General features: G+C 37.9%; 1 protein-coding gene across 3 annotated transcripts in view; it reads left to right on the top strand.

Annotated features, from left to right (window-relative positions):
* Positions 1 to 24420, top strand: part of arhgef10la (Rho guanine nucleotide exchange factor (GEF) 10-like a) — a 144406-nt gene that overhangs the window by 93035 nt on the left and 26951 nt on the right. For all 3 annotated transcript variants that reach the window (XM_077203637.1, XM_077203636.1, XM_077203635.1), the window contains 4 exons: positions 1676 to 1797; positions 15661 to 15747; positions 20236 to 20447; positions 21852 to 22009. In XM_077203637.1, coding sequence (XP_077059752.1) covers positions 1676 to 1797; positions 15661 to 15747; positions 20236 to 20447; positions 21852 to 22009 — 579 coding nt within the window. The remainder of the gene's footprint in view (positions 1 to 1675; positions 1798 to 15660; positions 15748 to 20235; positions 20448 to 21851; positions 22010 to 24420) is intronic.

Raw genomic sequence — 24420 nt, 5'->3', positions numbered from 1 at the left:
GTTCTTCATTATCACAAAAAAGATACTCATTCCATAAGAGGAGTGTTGTTTGTGTCCACCACATTTGATGTTTTAAGACATGCAATAGTTAACTTCCTATTAACTACGACTTTTGCCTCAATAAACTCCTAATTACTGCTTATTAATAGTTAGTAAGGTAGTTGTTAAGGTTAGGTATGAGGTTGGATTAAGGGGTGTAGAATATGGTCATGCATAATAAGGCATTAATATGTGCTTTATAAGTACTGATAAAAGCCAATATCCTAGTAATATGCATGCTTATAATCAACTAGTTAATAGTGAGACTTGGACCCTAAAGTAAAGTGTTACCCTTTTTTATAAATCTCTCACTCAAATCAAGATTTCATTGACCATGATAATTAAAAAAATTATCTATGTCAGTCAAAATATTTTAAAAGATATGCAGAAATATTCCTTTAGAAATTATCCTAACAGTGTGACCACAGCTGTAAAGGCATGGAGATATCCTATTTCTCGTCGGCAAAGTTCATCAAGTTCATTGAAATTTTCTCCTCAAATGTTGATGAATTTCTGTTTTCCCTTTGTCCTTCAAAAAATTCAATTACTTTTTTAATACTTTTATAAATAATGCATAGATTTGCCATAGCAGTAGGATCAACTTTGTATAAAACGATTAGATTAAGAATTCTCATTTCTGGACTTAAAGTATTGAAAGGGGATTATTGCAAGGTGTTTGCAATTATCTTAAGAATTTGTGTGGTCTTATCCATAGTCTTACTGAACTTCTCAGATGGACTTCTTTTGCCAGTAAGTAAAGTCGAAGTAGAAGTTTTAGAAATCTGACCTTCTGAAGTACGCCATTAATTACATTGATTTTAGAGAGTTAGGTTCATCGTTAGTGGGGAGAGAATGGAAACAAAATCAAAAGTTAACGCCCCTGAAGAGTTTGTTGACCACAGAGCACTGATATACAGAGAAGTCACACTATGGCTGCTTGTACTCCCTCTATGAAATCGGAAATAAATCATCTTGAAGCTCTTGACAAACAGTGAGACTAACCTCAAGGTAATTGGCCCTTAAGTCTCCCACTCTGACTTGAACGTTGATATGGCTATGGTACATCGGCCGTCAAACCGTGTCACGTACCTTTCACACTGTGAAAACAAATGAGCCGAGTCCAATCTGACTGCATTTGTTTGTAGCCCATTTTCATGGTTTCTGAGGCTAATTTTGAGTTGATGCGCTGGTAAAGACGCAGGGGACCAGAAAAACATGACATTTTTTTTGCAAACGTAAGATGGCCATGATAGGTAATTACTGAATTGCTTTTATAGAGAGTGGTTACTGGCAGGCATGTATTGTGCTTTGTAATTGTAAATACCTGTCAAAGTGGCTGTGAGGAAAGACCTAGGTGGCCCACGCCTCTAGAATTTAGACTTCATTAATTGAAACCTGGAGGTTGCTTCTTCACATGCTGATATGGACACCTGCTGCAGGAATGAAACTTGTGAAGGCTCATTAGTCTGCTACACTGAAAATAACTTCCTGAGAGCGCACACCGGGAGCCTCAAACATCTTAACTACTGCCATACTTCTGTTTTCATAATTAGATAGACGTATGAGATGAGGTCACTCCACATGATCTGCTAGGGAAGAAGAAATAATAAACTAAGCCAAATATAATCTCTTACAGGAGACGAAAACACACCGGGTTGGTTCTCTGCAGAGGATTATGGGAAGACAAAAGCTAAGTTTTGGTGTCCACTTCTGGCCTATCGCATGCCTGTTTTCACCTCCAAAGTCCAGGAATGGAAGGTAAGTGACTACCATTTACAAAAAAACATATTTTTTTTTCTGCTTTGGCATCCGAAGGCTGTTCAGAAACTTCCCTTGAGCAGAAAAAAATATTATAGTTTCTTTCCAGAAGACAAAGTACTTTTAGAAACTGCTGTATACCATGCAATCATTTTTTAAGCTAGGAAATTAAAGTCCCACAAAAGCAACCTCCACGGGATGGGATGGGACCATGCATGGGATGATCTTATGGGAACATTGCCAGGATTGTGGAATTACAAGGTGACATGGAAGCTTTCCAGTCGCACTTGTAGGATAGGGAGGTTGTGGATCAATAGGAGCTGTTAAGAACGGCAAGCTCCTCATATATCAAATAGTGAACTCGGGTAAGAGACAGACTAAAATGGCTTTAGAGTCAGTCAAAAAGGAATGAAATCAATTTTACTGTCTGGAACATGATATTCCGGGCTAGATTTTAAGACCTAACTAAGTTAGGTGACTTACCCCTGAATGGTGAGTATAGTTGCCAAATTACCCTAGTCACCATGTGAGGGTGTTATAAAGTGATCATGCAATTACGTTAATGACTGTTGGACACCCGAGAATAAATCAATCAAGCAGCATTAAATAAAGATTATTGCAACCCAATAGATGGGAAGTCAAGGCTGTTGGAAAATTTGCTTGATCATGTGTTTTTTGCAACAGCTTGGAGCTCTGACTAACAGATCGATGGTGTACTTTTCCCACATCATTTCTTTCCACAGCTGCTTAGGAGTTTTTTTTAAATTGTGTTTCTCTTTTCTCAAACTTAAGGGTGCTATTGCCTTGTGAAAACCAGCTGCAATGTTTCAGCCACCTTTAACAAAAAATGTTATCTGGGTTGGGGTAAACTGAGTTGTGCTCTAAAATTCTATGAACAATGTTCCTGGAAAACCTAGAAATATCTGTACATTTTAAAAGTGTGCATTCCAGGCCTGGTAAATTTATGAAGATTGATCAAATCCTAAAAGGTCATGAACATTTTTGTATTTAATGCAGTCACGGGATTTTTTGTTATTCTTATTCAAAATGTTTTTCTTTGACTGGAAACACTCTTTGACTAGATCACTTTTTGATCATGTAATTGTACAAGTTATATATTTTTGATACTCAAAATATAGTAGATTTCAAAAGTCATGGAGATTTCTATAATATTTTTTTTTCTAGCTCTGCTTAATTTTTTTGTCTATAAATTGTGAGTATAATCTCTGTAAAATAATAATTTTAAAAAACATGGAAAGGTTATGGAAAATCATAGAAATTTGTTTAAATGTGTGAATGGGTACCCTGTTTCAAACATTTGGGCAGAATCCTCCCACCAAACATATAAGTTCTGAATGCCATCTAACGGTAGTATGAAATTTGTACCGGTTATGGATGGGTGTCTTTAGTAAAGTCTTGTGCTTCTATGTCTTGTTTTCAAGAAGGAGGTTCTTTAGCAGGTGAGATGGATTTAAAGTGAGTGCCTGGATAAGACACATGCCTTTGGTGTGAGAGACCCGGGTTCGAATCCACTGTGAGACACCAATGTATCCCTGAGCAAGACACTCTGACATATATAGCAATTGTAAGTCGCTTTGGATAAAAGCGTCAGCTAAATGAATAAATGTAAATGTAAATGTATTACTGTCAGTATCCAACCTTGCTCCTCAACTGCCACTACCACTGGGTATGGGCAGCATGTGTTAGCCAGTGCCAAGGCCTCCAAACGTCTTACTTTTAGGTTTTGGCATCTGATGCGCTTGGCAGAACATTAATTGGTGCAGGGATTGGAAAGGGGGCACTTGAAGACCAAGATCAAAAGAGGAAAGCCGTTGGGGACTCGTCGTATCCAATAATAAAATAGAAAATCTGTAGCATCGCACCATAAACAACTGATCGGCACACACACAGTTCTCCCGTTTTTGTAAGCCTGGTGGTGGGTGGACTTTTTAGGCGGAGGAGATAACCGTTATCAGGTCTTTCACTTCTGACACGGATATTTGGGCTCTCTATGTCCCACCCCTAAGCAGTCCACCAGGCAATATCTGACCCACTTCTAAACCTTACAAAAATCCTGTAATACTGCACAAACAGGCACTCATTTTTCCTGAAATGCAATACTAAGTGAAGAGGAACAACGTTTGTTTGCATATGCTTTCCTAAACGGTGTGCTTATATAAAACCTACCTTGATTGAACTCCTTGTCAAATCATATTTCATCTTAGGCAGTCAGATTGTAGATTTTCATGTTTGAAAATCCTTCAAGTCTCCATTTTGTTGACCCGTTTGGCATTTCTATTCATGAGAATAGGTGTGAGATACCGATGTGACGAAAATGGGGAATGGAATAAGCAAATGCCATGTGTGCTAACTGCCAGGCCATGGCCCTAACTCTGAAGTTCCGTTTTTAGCTTTGTGGAATTTAACATGCTAGATTGTGTTTCAAGAAATTTGGGAGTTTGTTTTTCTCCAAAATTAACCATTTTGGGGGGGATTAACACACGGGGAAATGGAGAAATGTTTTCTGAATCTCTTTTATAGTACTTAAATCCATGTCATGGTTCTGTCCAATGAAGCGTGCCTACAGAAACTAGGGCCTTCTTTAGCTTATTGTTGTGGATATGTACCCAGTATAACTTTGGGTAACTTCAATATTTTTGCAGTTTAAATGCTATTTTTGTGACTAATGCTTGTGTTTTGATAGTCAATAGCTGCTGTTGAAGTTGTTAAAAGCAGCTTTGGGCTCCAAGCAATAAGCTTAACGCATCACTGATCTTAAGCAAAAACCTTATTGGCTTTTATCAGTACTTATAAAGCACATATTAATGCCTTATTATGCATGACCATATTCTACACCCCTTAATCCAACCTCATGTGTGGCTTGTTTGCATGCAGATTCTTCTAATTTTCTGGCCATGTGTTGTGCCCGTGAAGCATAGAATACATTTGTGAACAGTTTGTAAGTTGTTTTTTAATAATATAATTTGGTATTTATTTACAGCTTCATATTATACATTTGAATGGGAAATCAAATGGTTGGTAAAATTGGGCATTCAACAACCACTGTGGTTGGTGGACAAAAAGTGAATTTCCCACTTTGTTTTCATCCCTAAGACTGATATAGAAGGTTGATCTGTATAGTATTTTAAAACTACTGTGAGTTCTGACATGATCTGCACATACTTGTTTTGTTTCCTGTCTACATTCTATCAGTAGTGCTAGCATACTGTTGCTTGAGAGTGGACTAATTGTGGTCCATAACTAATATGATACCTCCATAACTCAATGATTGACTACTGACTGCTGACGAGATGGCACAATGACATCTCTTGCAATAGTGAATGTGTGGATGGAGTCTATTTATAGCACCGTTTGGAGGGGGACTGATATATGACACCAATGACTTGAAGCTGTTACAGCAGGAAGAGGGAAAAAAAATTACATCTCAAGCTGATGCTCAACACATGAGACCAAGACAGAAAGCACATGAAATGTAGATCAGAAATTTCCTGGAGAAAGGTGCCCTTCCCCTTACATGGCAGCACTCTATTGAATCTACTTTTTTTTCTCCTTTGTTTTTTGTCAGCATGACATTTTTCCCCTCATAAAATCAGACAGGGTTATGCCTTCTGCAATCTTTTCTGTGCATATATAAGCTTCCTTTCGATCCCTCTGTGAGTTCTGCATTTCATCTTCCTCCTCGTCTGTGAAGAACAGACGCCACAGCATGGATTAAAAGCTTTTTCCTTCACATCTCCGCTGGACTGCTGCGACACTTTCTCTCCTATGCTGCAGTATATCCTGCAAGTAAATACAAACACGTATACAGTACATTGAGCTGAATTTTAAAAACCCCTGACTTACAGCTAAATCCAGGAGGTTTCACCGAGGCTTTGCTATTAATTGCGGATAGCTTAACCTCATCTTCATCTGGCCCTTCATCACCAAGGATCAGTGTAATTAATTAAGAGCGCTTTTGTTTTTTGCTCAAATAGCTTTTCCCTAATGTCACTTGTTCATCTGCAGAGTTCAGCCAGGGCGAATGCATTGGGCCCTCAACACATTTGGATTATGTTGAACAGGAAGTGTAAATCTGATTTCCTTTTCTTTGTCAAGATCACAGAGTACCTGTCACCAGCGTTGATATGAACTCGCCATCTCGGTCAAGGCTTCAAATGCTACACTCCGCGGAAGCTCCCGAAACACGGCTGGAGCTTGTCACTGTCCATTGCACAGTTTGGTGACAGCAAGCAACAAAACGTCTCTAAATCTCTTGTTCTGAGGGTGACTTTGGTCATGTCTGGTGTTAAACATTGCAACCTTCAAAAGTAACGAGTTTTGCTCTTGACAGCAGTCATATTTTGAACATGCAATTGAGCATTACTGGTAGAGAAACTAAAATTTAAAGAAACAGTTCGCCCAAAAATTTTAATTATATAATTCACTTGTCTTCATATCATTTCAAACCTGTATCAGTTTCATTCTTTTGCAGAAAACAAATGAAAGTCAGTGGGGTCCAAAACAACATTGGACCAAACTGACTTTTATTCTATGGACAAAAAACACTTCTCAGAATATCTTTTTTTATTTCCCATAAAAAAATAGAAAGAAAATTCAAACAGGTCTGAAACAACATGAGGATAAGTAAATGATCCATAAAGTGATCAAGAGTAGTGAGTGACTTTCTCTTTTTCTTTTGTTCTTTTGTTGCACAGATTGCAACAGGTAAATTAGGCTGCTGTCACTTTAAGTGACGTGACACACATGACGCAAATCTGACACAGCCAATTATCTTCCAACATTTTACATTAATGTAAAGGCTTTTTAACTAATTTAAGACGGTTTATGAGGATACTAACCAGAACAGGCATTTTGACATAATTTTGTGTTTTTTTATACGCTCAAGTGCACTGTCTGTACCCGAGACTTGTCTGTCTGCATGTTCCGGGTACATTGCGCAATATTGAATTCTCTTTTGCCTCTTTTTGCTCTTGAATGTTTTAAAAGCACTTGAATGAATCATTAGCTGTCGACATTCATTTGCGTCATTGTAGCCAAAGAATGCAAGGAAATACACAGATGCTGCGTTAATTGCATGAAATAATTGCATTTTTGAAAGCCCTAATGGTTTTATATTTACTGGGGTTGTTAAATGGAAATCACTATTAAAGTAGTCCAGATAACTTTGTGTGAGTCATTATTCACTGAAAATCTTCCCCTCCATCCAGTTCTCAAATGAAATATGAACACAAAAGTTTCAGTAAATGATGACTGTCTTTTCATTTTTAGATGAACTATCCCTTTAATGTTTCCCTATACCAACCTTGAGTCTAGTTATGTCTAGTCAGGTAGTTCATATGGTACCATCGCCAGAAGCTCCTTGACTGCCTGATCATAAATTGTCCCTTACCTTATCAATATTTCCTGTATTCATAACCGTCCAGCTAGGCTCATAGACTCTTGCAAGCGGCCCAGGGGTTTTCATTGCACTGCAGTAGGCACCAAATAGCCCAATAGCACTGTGACATATCTGTTATGTGCTTGCTTCAGGGTTGTGACCAGGATTTACCGCATTACGCTATGTGAATAGCCCATGGCAGCAAGGCTATCATAGCATCTGTGTGGAGATCTTGTTCTACGAAAGGCCAATTTGGTAATAAGCCTGGATGACTTTCTGGCTTTGTGCTATGGCCCATTGCCCCCCCCCCCCCCCCCCCCCTGTGTAAATAGATGACTTAAGGCTTATTAGGAGATTGAATAAAAAGGCATTTTATTTTTGGTGTCACTTATACTACAGAGCATTTATCTCAGCATTGGCAGTAAAATTATCTCCAATTTATGAATGGTATTACTAAACAGACAGAAAAGACTCTTTCTATCTTGTTAAAGGGATAGTTCAAGATAATACAAAAAATCTATCATCTTTTACTTGTCATTGGCTTGTTGTCAATGCTATGAGAATCAAAGGGTCCAATGTTGTTTTTGAACCCATTGATTTTCATTGTATGGACAACAGTGGAAATGTACAGGTTTGGAATGACGTGTGGTTGAGTAAAGGAAGACAACATTAAGCATTTTCTGTTAACTATAATTTTTAATTCTCAGCTGAATAATATCAGAAATCTAGCTAGCAGTCCCTCTCAGATGGATGAGATATTCACATTTGTCAGATTTTCCAGTTTTGCAGCACAGAAGTTTGACTTGTCTTCTATATTGTCAACTTTATCCAGCAGTAGAGGGCAGTGTGGATCTGTTCTTCTCATTCTGGAGGTGGCATTGCAGCACTCTCTGAGAGCGAGGTCATCTGCAAAGGGGTTGATCTGTTGCTTTGACAGTTACGTGCTAATTATTGGAAATCATCAGTGCTCAAACATAGCCTTTAAAGCAAGCAGTCACAGTCTTGTCCTCCACCCCTTTTCCTCACGTCCCCTGTGTTTTTTGTGGAGAAAAACAACTAAAATAACGACAAAGAGCAAAGCTTAGCATGCAAAAAAAATTGTTAATTTAAACATGAACGCTTCCTGTGATATACTTTCAGTGGTGTATGGGAACATTTTAAGTAATTGTTTAACAATGGGAACTAAAACATTCTCAATCTTGGACTTCATCTGGTAATCGTGTTTCTGTGAATTTCCTTAGTTTGTCTTTTTCTCAGCTAATTATGCCGTCAGTCTTCTTCAACCGATCACCCCACACGGGCTGCTGCAAATTAAGCGCTGGTCGCACATTAACTTTAAAAAATTTTGCATGCTTGCCGCAGTGTAAACTCAGCCTCCACGGGGAACCCGAAGAAACCTGGTCCTTGTGTCTTCTGCTGAAATGTGGTTCATTAGCATTCCACCACCATTAATGTGGGAACGTCTCCACCTTACCTGTCCCTCAAGGCTGATAAGGAGAAATGTACTGGAATTGAAAGTGAAGCAGGAGATTTGGTTATCTAATGTTACCACTCCCTTGTCAGCACCTGATTAGTAGCTGTTTCTTGTAATTATTATGACCAGTCGAAGAATTTTAAGCAGTTTTTCTCGGGGCACAGCTGTGCAGGATGAAGAGGTGTTTAAAATGGGAGCTTAAAGCCTGGGATACGTTCCTTGAGCCAGCATGGCAGCTTGGAAACAGAGCCTGCCGCTCAGTGCAATAGGGATTTGAGGACCTTTTGTTCTGTGTTCCATGTCATCTGATCAAGGGTATTAAAGATACCTCTCGTCACACCCCTCTGTGGTCCCTTGCAGTGGCATTCTCCAATTAGATCCCGAGGGCTGGCCGAGATTTTAGAGGCTCACCACTTTACCCTGTGCACACGTTCCGCTTGGTAGAGATAGAAGGAAGGAAATTAAGAGAGATAGATACAGAGGCGGCGAGATTTATATGCTCCAGACAACTCTTGGCTTCCACTCATCTTTTCAAGCCCATTATTTGCAGAACAGTCCATTACTTTTATCTCAACGGTGCTGGGATTGTCGTGCCATGTCAGAGAAGTTGTGCTGGGCGGGTATGAAGAGATGTGTTGGATTATCACATTAGCTGGATGCATCACAAAGTGCTGAACGACTGAGCAGGACATAAGGAGGGAAATATCAATCCCTGCATGTATATGAATGTTGCTTAGTGATGTTCTGCCAATGTCAGATGGTACTGTGGTACACCAATATGCTAGACCAGAGCACCTCATTTAAAAGAAAGAACGTTGAAATAGCTGAAATAATAGTTGACCCAAAAATTATAATGTCATTGTTTTACACCCTCATGTTGTTACAACCCTATATACAGTATATTAACTTTTAATGTGGAATTTTGGAAATAATCTTTTCAGTATGAAAATGAATGATGATGGGGCTGTCAATCTCCAAAATTAAAAAGCAACATTGTCATATTTCACGTCTTCAGAAGCTGAATGATACTGTAGCAACTGAACAAATTTTAGTTCATTATTCGCCCAAAATCTTACCCTCCAATGAGCTCTTAACAACCACAAATTAATCATTGAGTTAGTGATTTGAACACAAGAACCATTTCAGTCAGATTTGGGAACAAATCATTCAGACCAGTTTTATGAACTGGATCGAGTCATTAATTGAACAGATCTGATTCAAATAATTAATTTGTTATTGCTGCTACTCTCATGAATGTGCCAAAGATAGCGAAGGCACATATCAGGATTTTCAGGGAATAATCACTTAAATTTCAGTTAGTTTCTCACACAAACATATCATATAATTTTGTAAAAACTTTGGATATAGTGCATGAATTGTATGAACCAATTTTATTAGACAGTTATGGAGCTTTTTGCCATTTTGGAGCTTGACAGCCTGAAAAAAAAAAATACAGTCCACATGAAAAAAAGTGGGCAGGTTATTCATATATATATATTTTTTTATAAGTTCTTCTTTGATTATGGAGGGAAAAAAAATCATACAGGTTCGTAATGACCCAAGGGAGAATAATGATAACATGATTTTATTTCTGAGGTGAACTATTCCTTGCAATTTGCATACGTTACTCAATACCTCAGCCAAATGTTCCACCACAGGCCATAATCCAGCTTGTAAACCCAACACTAAGTAAATGGAGGGCTAACATTTGAGACGTCCAACTGAAAACTTATACTTCTGCTCACATTACTCTAAATATTCTATGCAAAATGCATAACCGATAGCACAGCAGGTTGACACTTTGATCTTTGCGTATCTTGGTCCATGAAATTTAAATGATTGGATTTCATCCAGCTCATGAAATTGTAACACTTGCAGCTCATTTCATCGTTGATTCTGTCGTCGATCTGTGTTAAGAGTCCTTCATTGGATACTGGGAAACTACTAAGAAGTCTTTGAGAAAGCGTCATTGTTTCCGAGGGTGGGACTTTCTATTAATTTAGTCACATTGAGGCTAAACTGCCACAAACTCTCTAGAGCTTTAGTCCTACTGCCCTGTCACCGGTCCTTTCCCACACGTGTATTGAATTCCTATAGGCTAATCCACTCCAATTTCCATCTTCCTAATCCTGCGATGAAGCAGAGCTAAACACACCCATGTCAGCCTTGCATTATACAGCGTTTCTCTGGGTTCCCAGCGTCTGCAGCTCTCCTCCACACCACAAGGATTAGCGTGAACGCTACGATATAGCATGAGCCCTGGACTAGCACTGATTTAGCCTGTGTCAACAAGGCTAAAACAAATACAAATTCAGTTTGCTTTTCTAGCAGTGATCAGGTTAACATTGGCGCTTTTATTGTGCCATCTTGGCTCTCCCTGCCTCACTATTTCTACCCTGAGGCTAAGAGCGAAGACAAAGTGGGAAAAGCTGGCAATTATCAGTTAATAACCAACAGAAGAGTTCTATTAGTGTTTGTTAGCGTGTGGGAGCCGACTGTGATGCTGTTGTCAGGAGGATTTGAGATTTCTTTCATCGGAGTGAAGTGCTGCTTTGCTGTAGTGACTCAGGCTAGCCTTTTATTCGTTTTGCTACGCTCCATGTTAACCAAGCTTGGTGGATTAAATGCTAACCTGAGTTCATTTAATGATGATCTTGTGTCCAAGCTCACCCTAGTGTTTTAATATGTGGTGGAGTTAAAGATGAACTATGCTTTTTTGGTATCATTGAGAGCATCTCCCATTTGTCAGTTTTAATCTAAAAATGTAATATATTTTTATTGCTTAAAACTGAACATACAAACAAACTGTAAATGATAGAAATAGTGGGCCGAAAGTTTTAAAATGTTGAACTCTACTCAAGTAATGCAAGTAAAATGACTAGCTGAATCACCTATTGGTGACGCTTTAGAGCACTGCATTTTAGGGTCAGTGTTATATATCTCAGATTCTGTTTATTTCATTAATTCGATTTTTTTGCAAAGAACACAGGAGGCAGGAATCAGAAGTAACAGTTTTAATTAAGTCCAGCATGAATAATCAGCACAATGAACGGCACAATCAGACCACAGGGCATTGCATGGAATTATCTTATCAGACTTGGTATTTGAGATACTATGTTGCGTGGTATGGTATCATTGACGCACAACTTTCAACTTTGACCATGAACGTTAAGTTCAGTGAACATGCTGGAGAAACCCAAGTGGTACCTAGCGTGGTCGGCTCATCAGGAACAGAAAGTGACTAACGTAATGGAGTAACAACTGATCTGATTGATTGTTCCTTCCCAACAGTCAGTGTTATCTCAGATTCTGTTTATTTCATTAGTTAGATTTTTTTCAAAGCCAACTTCTGCAAATTATAATATTTTTTGTAGTCTGCACCAAATTTGCATTGCATAAGATTTAGTCAATAATTACCAAAAATATGATGTTTTGAATTCAGTGATGTAAAGCATGCAACATAATTACACAAATTCAATGTATTCATATGAATTAACAAATAGGCCTATCTGTAAATAGATATTTTTTAATATAAAAAGTCTTTGTTAGCTAACTGGCTATCAGGGTTATTTTGCTTGGTTGCAGCAAATTGTATATTTTAAATTTGATTATATAATAAAATGTACGTCATTATAATTTTATAAACACTAAGTCAAAATCTTGGGGTTACTAAGATTTTTGTAAGGATGCATTAAATTGATAAAGTGACATTTATAACTTGACATTTATGAGTGACATTTATAACTTAAACATTGTTTCAAATGAATGCTGTACTTTTGACGTCTTATGAAAACATCCTGATGGTTTCCACAGAAATGATAAGTAGCACAACTGTTTGTATAAAATAGTTATATAGAAAACAGTTATTTTAAGTAATGTTAACAATGTTCCAGATCATTGCGGTTTTTACTGTAAAACCCTGGACTTTTGAATTGTATACATTTTTCATTTTTAAAAAAAATATTGTTATTGTGACTAGAATTCAGAATATATTGTGCATTTCATCATACTTATAAACTATACACCATAACATTTAATTTAACCACTATAACATTTCATTTTACCATCTATACTATGTTTTGTTTTTAGATGTGGTCCCTTAATGAGTCATAAAAGGAGACCGAAACTGGCATAATTCCTTGTTAACTCAGAGAGAGGATCCATGTCCTGTTGTATAACTTTAATCGCATCTAAAATGCATTAAATCACAGGTAGAATAGAGATTTTATTGCAGTCACAGAAAATACACCTCAAATCATAACGCTCCATTTGTTTTGCTCTAATTATTCTGTCCCTAAACCTCCTCAACCCTGATGACTCATTTTTATGTAGTTGCTTGAGTGGATGAGTTGGTTTCTTCAAGGCTATTTGGTTAAAAACAATAAAATATTTCATCAAAATCTTATTCTGCCTTTTAGAAACATTCTCCTGTTTTTCTAGACAGACTACCCTTGTGCATTTGATTACAGGAATTAATGCAGACACATTGCAGACAGGATAGACTCTGCAAGGGAAGCTAATATGGGTTTCCTCCAGATGAGTTCATGGCCTATGGAAAGGATACTCACCACCTGGAGCTGGCATAAGGCCCGTCACACAGAAGGGTGGGGTGGATAGATATCATGTAGAGCAGTGGGTCACTAGGGCCAGCAGCTGTGTGGCCGGCCTCTTTCTTCATCAACAAATCTCTCTTTAATTAGCTCACCTATTGCCCTTTCCCCAGATGAGCACCCAAACAGAAGTCTTCCATCAAATCTCTCTGCGGTTGTTCTCCTTCTCCCATTGGGATCTCAAGTGTTGCACCTCCATCTGAGCAAGAGGCTTAATGGAATAAGGCACCATGATGCCAATTATGGCCTTGCACAGTATTTATTTAATTTGAGTTGAGCTGCTTACTATAAACCAATGATAATGTGACCTGAGTTTGAATGATTGACACTTTTATGATTAATATAACAGGTCTTATCCTCAACTCATTAAGGGATAGTTGACCCAAAGATCTGTCATTATTTACTCACCCTCATGCCATTCCATATGGAAAACAAAAGAAGATATTTTGAAGATTGTTGGTGACTGTTGGAGACATTTCTCAAAATAATAATATTTTATGTTACTCAGAAGATAGAAAGTCCTACAGTTTTGGAATGACTTTATACATACAATTAATGTATGTGTGTATGTGTGTGTGTGTGTGTGTGTGTGTGTGTGTGTGTGTGTGTGTGTGTGTGTGTGTGTGTGTGTGTGTGTGTCTGTGTGTGTGTGTGTGTGTGTGTGTGTGTGTGTGTGTGTGTGTATATATATAATTTTTTTTTTAATTATTATTATTTATTTAATTATTTATTATATTTTACTTTTCTGTATTATTTTTCTGAAATAATCTCATCATTGGCGATGCATAAAGACTTATTTATACTCTGTTCATTTTTTTAAAATTGAAAAAAAAAACTGAACCAGAATTGTTCTATTACTTCAAAAACACAATACACAACACAGTGAAAAATACAAACGTGACGTGTTGCTTCCTTCTTCTCGGTCTCTCGAACTCTTTAATGGGTTGAGCAAACTGAGGGTGATGTTGATGATATCTCAATTATAAGCTTTAGAGTGTTTTAAAGTCAAGACCAGTCATATAAACACACTCTTAGCATCTTATGCATTTAAATTTGTCCATACTGTATAAGCATAGACCCGTAGACCCACTCTCTGAATGGTTATTATGAAGTGCCACAGGTCACAAAGCATGTTTGAAATTCATTACATAAAACTAAGCATTCAGGATGAACCAGACTTCAGTCTTCAGAAGCAATATATTAACTCCGCAGTTGGACAGTAGTCTTGCAAACTGCTTTTTGAGAACCCAGAAACCAATGTTGCTGGGGAAATCATGTAGCATGTGTCTTAGCCCCCGAGGGACTGCGACTGAAGCAGATATTCAGGCAAATGCACTTGCTATTCATCGGAGAATGGACAAAGACAAAGCAATCTCCACCTGTGAAGATTGCTTGTGCTTCTCACTGAGCAACAGTATTCTCAAGTGACTCAGAAGACACAGTCTGTCCCTTCCATCCACCAGCCAAGCTCTGCTGCCCGCAGGCTGCCATATGTGCTCCTGCCACGATTGCCATTTAATTACAAATTAGACATTTTCTGTCACCGCATATGGATGAATTATATAAATATGGGATAAACCGTAAAGATGTAAGAGAAATCTTGGTGTGCTTGTGAAAAAATAAGGGAGTGGTTTGGAGAAGGGAGATGCAGAGCTCTTGACTGACTGTTTTTCCAGCATTATTTAGGACCTGTTTATATTTGCACTTTGAGAAAGTTGGGAAAATGGTAAATGACTGCTGGAAATAGCTAGCGATTGATGCCCAGTTTCCACTGGGGGCAACATGAAAGATATTCAGTCTTCATAGTTACCGAACTAACCCCCCTCTTTCCCTAATTAAATTAGATGTGCTTTCTACCATCTCTCCCAGCCTTCATTCTCACAATAAATATAAACATTCCCAAACAGCAGCTGTTTGTCTGTTAATATGGCGTGATATCACGCAACATTATGGTCTCCATAAATATGCCGAGTCACATTGCTTCATTGTAATAATACAATCATTTTCTTAATCAGTATATATTTCTTGTTGTCCTGTAAAAAAAAAAAATCTAAACAGTCTTAAAATGAGATAGAAAATGGAAAAAATGTAAAAAAACATTTTTTTTAAATCGAAAATGACTTACTTGGCATCTTTTCAGGTCATGCATTCCCTGGGAGTCAAAAACCCTGTGACATTGGCGTTGCTAGCACCATCTTTCACTCAAACAATATATTAAATATTGAAGACAATTTTTTGTTTTAAGCATAAATGTAACCTCACTTTGTTGAAAAAAAAATCTTTTTTTTGTTTATTTCCTTTTATATATTATTGATTGTACAATTCTCAGGTCTATTAATTAGGCAAGAATTTAACTAAAATTTATTTTTATTTTTTTATAGCTGGAGGCTGCTCTACATAATCCTGTTCAGTGTGCTTTACTTGGTGTTTCAGCGGTGAGCACTTCACTTCCTCAAGGCTACCTCTGGGTAAGTAGAAACACAAGCCCATAAAATATACATATCATAAACAGTGAACCGGTGACATCAGAGATTGAAAAGACTGTAATTACATTTACACTTGATCGTTTAGCAGATGCTTTTTATCTGCTAAATGATTAAATGCAATTATTATTCCTCACCATTAAACCACAACGACAAGCATTCATTTACCATTAAGTTACGTTGGAAGTAACTTGTATTCTGCAAAATAAAACAGCTTTTCATAACAAGCCCTGTGAAATCACCTTTAAAAGTTTCACACAGTAGTCTCGTCCTCCTCCCTACTCTGGTGCAGTGGGCAATTTATCACATAATCCCCCAAAGCAGGGGGATAAATCCAATTCAAGCCTTGGTTGGACACAAAAGGACGCCCTTGCCTGTGTCTTTGAGTTAATTGTTTTTGTGGGTATTCTAAAGAGCACTGAGGGTGGACTTGGGCAGATTTAAAAGATACAGGGAGACATTCAGTGGGAAATTATATCTAGCTGGATTAGGTTCTCTTTCCAGTGCCAAAAATACTTAGTATTGCATATCCAAAATATAATTTCGTTGACTGATCCAGAATCCAAATCTCACTCTGTAGCTTAAAGCGCAGGGGTCAGCTTTTTAATATTTCTCAGTGCATCCATTTAGTCTCAATGGGGTTGGTAGTGTTTCTCATTAAGTGTGTTAAAATGTGCTATTATGCAACATTTGTGAACTTATTTTTTTGTGCTTTGGAGCCGTGCTATGAATGTTTGCCTCTTGTTCAGATATATAAATGCAGGTAGGCTTGGTCCACTGCGTACTACAAGACCAAATGCAATCAAACAGGGCATGGTAATATTTTGGGGGAATAAGGAATAGTAATGAAATTTAAAGTTTGTGTGGTTAGAGTGGTATATACAATCTGTGGAAAAGAGACTGGGGCTTGTTTAAGGCAATATGTCTGCTTTGCTTTCTGAGTTGTGGCTGTGAAATCATCATTATTTATTACTTTTGGATGGACAGAAATTCAGATCCCAAGTCTACTTAAATTTCCAGAGTTGTTTTCTATGCAGTCTTTTGTACTCCACACAGGTTTATTATTATGGTTGCAGCTATTTAGCTGCACCCAAAAGTCGAAGATTGTTGGCAGTGTTTGGCTATAATAAGCTGCGATGTGGACCAGACTTTATCCTGTTTGTCAAAAATATTGCTGTACAAGCCTATAGTAGGGTTAAAGAAACCCCTAAAGCAATCAACACATCTTCGGCTTATAGCGGGTGTCATTTCTCGGTGAACTCGACTGGACTGAGAGAGGAAATGATTCAGTTGTCTGCTACTTCCAAACTTATAAGTCACCGCTATCACATAATCATCATCACAACAGGCAGTTTTCTCTGCTAGTGTTCCAAATGAGCAGTGACAGTAATCAGATCACTCTAAGATGGGCTGCTGGAATTTTTCTCTTTGCTTAGATCAAAATAATAACATTGTTTCTAATCAGTCCAAGACAGTAAGCCAGCAAGTCATCTGCCAAATGCTGGGTTCACACTACCAGCGACTGGCGGTGAGGTCACTAGTGGGCACTCCCACTACTGGTTGCCTAGGAAACGTTTATGAATGACAATCTTGGATGTTACTCCAAGTTGTAGACATCAAATCACTTTTCTCTCCACTACAAACAAACATTTTGGAAGGAAAAGTCTTAATACAAATGGAATCAATGCATAAAATGTCTAATATTAAGATGAATGAGATTGTGGCTATTTATCTGCATCACAAAACCATTCAGGGTTGGAGTCAGCACGGCGAGTGCCATTGTATGTACATGGAGATATATCATAAATCCTTAGTATTGCATATCCAAAATATAATTTCGTCGACATCTGATCCTGAATTCAAATCTCACTCTCTAGCTTAAAGCACAGGGGTCAGTTTTTTAATATATCGAAGTGCATCCATTTAGTCTCAATGGGGCTAGCAGTGTTTCTCATTAAATGTGTTAAAATGTGCTATTATGCAACATTTGTAAACTTATCATAACTTATAGGACAGTTGCCGACAGCTAAAATGATCTTCTCCTTCATCTTGCCTCGGCACTAAAGAGCGACGGATCACATGACTTTACTCCTTATGGTTGTCGCTCCCGAAAGTCGACCTTCGTTTGCATAAAATGGAACATATCTCAACTTTGTTGCGCCGCTGTACAAGCCGCAATTTGGTCTCCAATGGTCGATTTCTCTTTGTCGCTTGTAGTATGAGGGCAACTTAATTTACTCTTCTTAGCCTCTTCACCTCTAGCTGAGGCTCAGCTATTGATTTTTGCCTGTGTTCACAGTGTACTTCCTGTGATTTTATTCATATAGTTAGTTGGTTAGTAATGACCAAAGTAAGTAGTTGCTCTGTATATACATATGTTGATCTATACACAATATGTGTATGATGATAAGATGTAATGAGTTATTATAATTATTAGACTTGTATGAATTTTGTCCTTTTTTAATTCTACTTTAATTCTACTTTCTTAATTTCTAATTATACTATTGAATACAAAGTCAAGAATTGTACTGGAATTTAACATGCATAATGATTCAATTATGATTGGTGCATACAGCATTATTTTCACTGTTTGCCATCCTTTATTTGTCATTCGTAAAGCCAAGCAAATCTAAAGCACTTTGTAAAGGATGTCAAAGACACATTTTTAAATTTCCCCAGTTTGTACAAATAGACAGATGAATTCTTTCTTCCCAGGCTATATTTGCTCCCTTTAGGCTCTTGGTCAATTTTAGCCTAATTAATGCTCTGTTGTACAGAGCTTTGGCTCTAAGGCTGGTTGTCATGGCTTTCAGGCCAAAAAAACAGGGATGTGTCCAGGGCTTGAATCCAGAGATCTACTCCTCCAAGCAAGTACTGATGAGTTTTTCAGGGAGCTGTAATTCCACCTAGTCTGTGGAGGAATAGAATTAAAGTAGGAGAGGTAGATCATCGTCGTGTTCACGCACATGGATTTGCGCCTGTGTTAGAAAGCAGGAGAACGAGGGCCCACTGGAGGTTGCGGAAGCAAAAAATACAGGCAGCTTCTGTTATTTTCCGTACCTCTTGCCTGAAGATAAGTCCTCCCTATCTCCCACTGCGTTGCCTTAACAGGCCGATATTTGCCTCGCCTCGCTCTTCCCGGCCCACGAGACCTTGGCCGTCCAGATTTTACACTGTGATACAAATCAGACAAATGATTGCATGCAAATTAGAGGGGAACTATAAGATAAAAGACTATATTTAGCCTGGCCATTTTGCTCACATAACATGACTGAGAATGAGAATTAATCTCTGCTGTCCGGCAGCCTCCCTCCCACTCTGCTGTTGTTTTCTTTCTTTTTTCTTTTTTTTGTTTTGTTGGGATTACACTCCAATCAGCCAGTGACTGGGCTCAGTGTCCTGAGGTAATCATAAATGATGGCCCCTAAACAAGGGCTATTTATAATAAGGCCAGCAGACTCGCTGTAATACTCTTCCCCTTTATCTCCCTCGGTTAAACCACCTCTCGAAGGCTTTTTTGTATGGATTTTGTAATTGGAGCAGTTTAGTGCCGCACAAGGAGAGATGAGCCAATTTATGTGGTGGGCATGATGGGACGCTGATCAGTTCGTTTAATTTCTAATAGCGAGCGGGTTGCTTCCCTTGCATTATGCATGAACAAGTAACCATGAGAGAGTGTGAGCGCCCGTGCAGGGGGCGAAGACAAACACTATTTTTCATGGTGGGGGATTATTAATTTATGGTGCAATGCAATCCAAATGTGTTACAAGAGTCTGCATTTTAAAGCAACTCAGTTGAAAAATGGGTGGGTGCAGAACCTAGATCAGTTGTTGAGGAAAGGCACCAGAGGATGGATTTATGAGCAGCACTGTGCTGAAGTCTTATTCTGTCAACTACATGTAATTTCACCAAGGATCGAGTTTGTCATCTCAGTCTCTGTCTTAAGAAGGCGATCAATCATCAGCCCAAAGGAAACCCTCCATTGTCAAACAGCTCAGCAGCTTTCAAAAGACATCTCTCCACCCCACCTTTTCCTCTGCTTCAGCGATGAAAAGATCCCTGGAGTTACAAAAAAAGATGTTTGAAGTTATCTCACTGAGAATGCATTATGGGTGATAGCGTATGAATTTTAGAGACTTTATCAGGCGAAAGTCTATGAGTTTGAATTTTACGAGATATATGATTTTGACTTTGCCATTACCATGAAATTGAAATTGGCGAATACAATAACAGGGGTGGGAAGCTTTAAAGTACACAGGAAGTGCAAAAGTTTTCTGCTGTTTGAAATTTTCTGTTTCTCGGCTCTGGAAGTGAAAACACAAAGCTGAGGGAGTGGTTGAAAATGGCAGAAAAACTGAAAGACACTTTCCTTCCTCTGTTATTTTCTTTCCCTACCTGTACAGTCATGGATTTGAGAGTGGTTTTGGTTGGATGACTACCTATAATGGTGGTGTCCTTGCTCTGTTTTTGCAGGTAGCCAGTGGAGGTGATTCCTCTCAAGACCAGGTGGACATTTTCTCCTTGACCAGACCTACACCTCGGCCTGTAAAATCCCTCCAGATGGGCGCTCGAGTGATGTGTCTGGAGTATGTGCCTGAGCCCACCCCTTCAGAGGATGCTGAAACCGGCCCTCACAACTCCACTGGAGTGCGAAATACTATCTGTGTTGGACTTGATGATGGCAGGTAAGACTGTGTTTCATAAAAATATGTGTATAATGTCTCCCAGTTATAAATATTAAAAATGTACCTATTAATTCAGGGCCCCACTGGGTCCTTAAAAAGTCTTAGATTCAGTTGCATAACATTCTTGAATATATTAAATGATATAAGAAAAGTCTTATCAAATTTATAGGACAGAAAAACAGAAATCTCAATATGGCCTCGTGTATGTTAATAATTTATTAATTTGATGACAATGGTTACCTTATGGTGTTTATTTCATACCTGCAAACTAAAAGAATTTCTAAAAGCACAGCTGCGTTGTTTACATGGGTTAACATTGTAAGGGTTTATAAGCGCCACCTACTGTCAGAGAGTGAAATTACATTTTCATTCAGCCTGTGGATTGGAACGAAAATAATATGTATTCTAAAAATCTATAATATAATCATATTTGAATGAAATAATATAAATATAAAAGTAATTATCTATTATATTAATTTATTATATTTATTTTGACTCATGATTTTATGGTTTGGATGTTACCATAGACATTGCTCTACCCCAGCAATATGGTATAAATTGTATTTGTGCAGGTTTTAAAGAACATCTTGAAAAGTCTCAAAAAATGATTTAAAAAACCCTGCAGATACCCTGTTAAATATATAAAGGCATCTTTTCACAGCCAAGTTAAGATTGTTCCAAGGAAACTAAACCCACCTAAGCCTGTAAAATCAAAGATATTGATGCTGCTTTGGTTCTATGTAAATGAAATGCAACATCAATTCTTCCTTTTTTTCCTGTCAGCTCACTCTGCAGTGTGTGAGAACCAAGCGCTACCCAAGACTAATAGCCTAATAGCTGTTTGTTTTAAGCACATGTCTAGCAATAGGTGAAGTGAGAGAGGAAAATCCTTTCAATCAGATTTAAGGTGTCATAACTGACATTGCAGACAGTGTACGTAGATAAGAAACAGGTGACAACTATGCTCAGCAAGCTAAAAAAGAGTTTTGCATGAGTTTTAGTGACTGAATTTTTTTGAAAAATATTGTTTTTCTACCAGGTTAAAACTTTTAGGTAGTTTCATGATGTTTTGTGGACATTTTTGAACTGCAGTCATTTTAGCAGAAATTTAATTAATTTCTCTTTTAAAATCACTGTGATTTTTCTCACTAAGTTCAATCATTTATGAAGGCTGAGAAGAACAATAGGTATTCTGAGAGATTCTTTAAGCAAATGAAAGGGACTGATTAGCTATACAGTGGACAAATGTCCTGAAATGGTACATTTCCTTTTAAAATATCATTACACAATATCAAAGTAAATGCACAGTGGAAATAAGGCATTCGCTTTATTTTCTTTCTTTTAATATTATACTTCTTTCCACATAGATGCCTTTGTATATTCTTCATTGTTTTTCTCCCAAAGCATCCTGTTCTATGGCAGTATGGACACGGCCGTCCAGTGTCTCCTAACTCTCTGTAACCCCGAGGGTTGTCCAGTTCTGTGTCTCAAACATTCCGGTAACTTCCTGTTCGCTGGCCTGCGGGATGGAACGCTGATGGTTTACGGGAGACATCACAGAGGTACGAGTTACATAATGCTTGATGTCTCATTATACTGATGTGGAGTTTGCCATGCTTTCTTTAACATCCTACACTCATGTTGGCTTCAAGTGCACTTGACAAGCTCTTGTTTACGAGTTAGTTCCAAGTTGACATGAATTCCAGTTGGAAATTAAATACTGAAGTAGCCAAACAAAAAAAAAAATATATAAAAAATGAACAATTTTTTTTTACTCTTGGCTCACTTTTATTGTTGCTTTTTACCTTGTTTTTTATGTGGCCAAGCCCATTCCAATGTCCCAATTTGGATATCAGAGAGTTTCCCACTGATAATTATGACTGTGCCTATGTGAACAAAACTCATAAATTGCAATATATTCTGATTAATTTAAGGGCTTATCACTTACGTAAGTATTCATATAGTTGCTTCTCTTTTGCTTTTTTGTATTATGCTAAATAAAGCTCATTTACTCTGCATACACTGCCACTGTTTTTTTAGGATTTAGGATTTAAACGTCTATGTTATTTCTATCCTATTAGGCCTGTTTTTTCTCTTTATCACATTAGCACAGAAATGGACAGTTGCATTCAGTATGTTTTCTTTTTCTCACTAATGGGATTAAACACTAAATGGGTGGGATAATTAAGAGTGGTAATTATTAGTATGTCCGCAAATGAAAGGGACTCAATAGAGTGAAAGGGTAATCAAATCAAATTAATAGTACAAATGAATCTGATTGTCCCCGTGTTCAATTTGCTCTTTCATCAACCTTCTATTCAAACATTCAAGGATGTTTTTTACGGTCCCTTCTCTGTTGAAGCTGAATGCCTCAGTGAGTATGTGAAAGATATTAGTTCTGTCATGTATTCTGAATGCATTCAGAGATGAGACAGGGGTGATAAGATTGTTCTGGGTATGTATTAGTTAGATAGAAAGCCAATGGATTCAGGATTACCTTGAAAGCAATTTATGATTTCACAAGTCTGTCCTCTGTCCGCGTCTGTGCCTTATTCATTTGCAGTAAGTAAGTGTTGGCTAATGACAACATGAGACAGGCGGGCATGCAGAACTCTTGCATTCGGAGACATGATAGATAGCGAGGGACTGCGCTGTGTGTCTACGTGTATGTTGGGGGTGGCGCAAGGCAGACAACCCTGGCACAATGGGTTTATCACGTTGCACTACTTACCTGGCTGTCAACAAGGAATTACCTCCACTGAAGTGGAAAGTAAGATTAATTATGCTGATGTGCAGTGTGGCAATTGAATATTGCTATTCATATACTGGAACGAAATAAATAACAAACAAATACATATTCCCGGGGAAGTACTGGCAGGATATATAATATATAATATAATGTGTATATATATATATATATATATATATATATATATATATATATACACATTATATTATATTATATATATATATATATATATATTATATTATATATTAGCAAAAAATATCCTTCAAATTACTCTGAGGAGCAATACATTGCCCTCAAAACACTGTAATAAACACTGGAGTCTCACATGAGATTAATCAGAAAGCTTATTGAAACGTATGAGCAAGCCAAAATTGCTCGGGGGGAGATTTCTTGTTTTTTCCCCTTTTCCTAGATACATTAAGAGGGTAGGATCATTTTGTTGTGTTTAATCAACAGTGCGCAGAATTTATAAGGATAATAATGGGTGTCTAACTTTCTGAAGAAAATACGTAAAAACCCAGAAGCAATAAGGGCCCATCTGAATGAAACAGCATCTCTCCCCCTTCCAGTTTATTACTTTTGGAGCAATAAAGACTGCATCTGCAGATGCTTTGAGTGTCCAGATAAGTCCTCTCCGCCCCTGAAGGTCCTTGTCTCTGAAAGAAGCAAATCTAAGGCGGCCTTTATTTGAGAATTAAGGGGTACAGAGTGGCTGAGGGGATGTTTTCAAAGCAAATGCACGAAAAAAGTGGGAAGACTGACATTTTGAATATGCCATGCAATTAACCTGAGGAAGTCGGAAGTCATTGTAAAGCTATTCTGGTTTCAAAGGCAGAAATAAACAACTCGAAATGTTAATTAAATGGCTCGCTGCGCTTCCCTCTCCAATTTTGCTTCATTAACACACTGTGATGGGTGGCGAAAAAAACGAAGAAAAAAGCTTATGTAATGCATCCCATAATGGTGTCCATGGTGGCTACGGCGCAAACCCTGTGATTAAAATTCAAGGGAAAAGTCTGGCGTGTTCTGAGCACACTGGAGAGAAACGTATAAATTGGATTACACAACACGCCGCAGTTATTAACATGGCACCGTTAGCGTATTAGCATAGAAAGCACTAGTTTTTTTAGGGAGATATGCAGTCCACAAACACACTTTGCAGTGTTTGCTCTAGCTGTATGTTTTTAAGGCATAGCCACAATTACACAGTTCCACCACCAGTTA

Source organism: Siphateles boraxobius, unplaced genomic scaffold, assembly GCF_051911475.1.
Source record: "Siphateles boraxobius isolate OS27281-9 unplaced genomic scaffold, OSU_SipBor_1 5, whole genome shotgun sequence".
Taxonomy (NCBI): domain Eukaryota; kingdom Metazoa; phylum Chordata; class Actinopteri; order Cypriniformes; family Leuciscidae; genus Siphateles; species Siphateles boraxobius.
The sequence above is the reverse complement of the archived record's forward strand: the minus strand, read 5'-3'. Positions and strand labels throughout refer to the sequence as shown.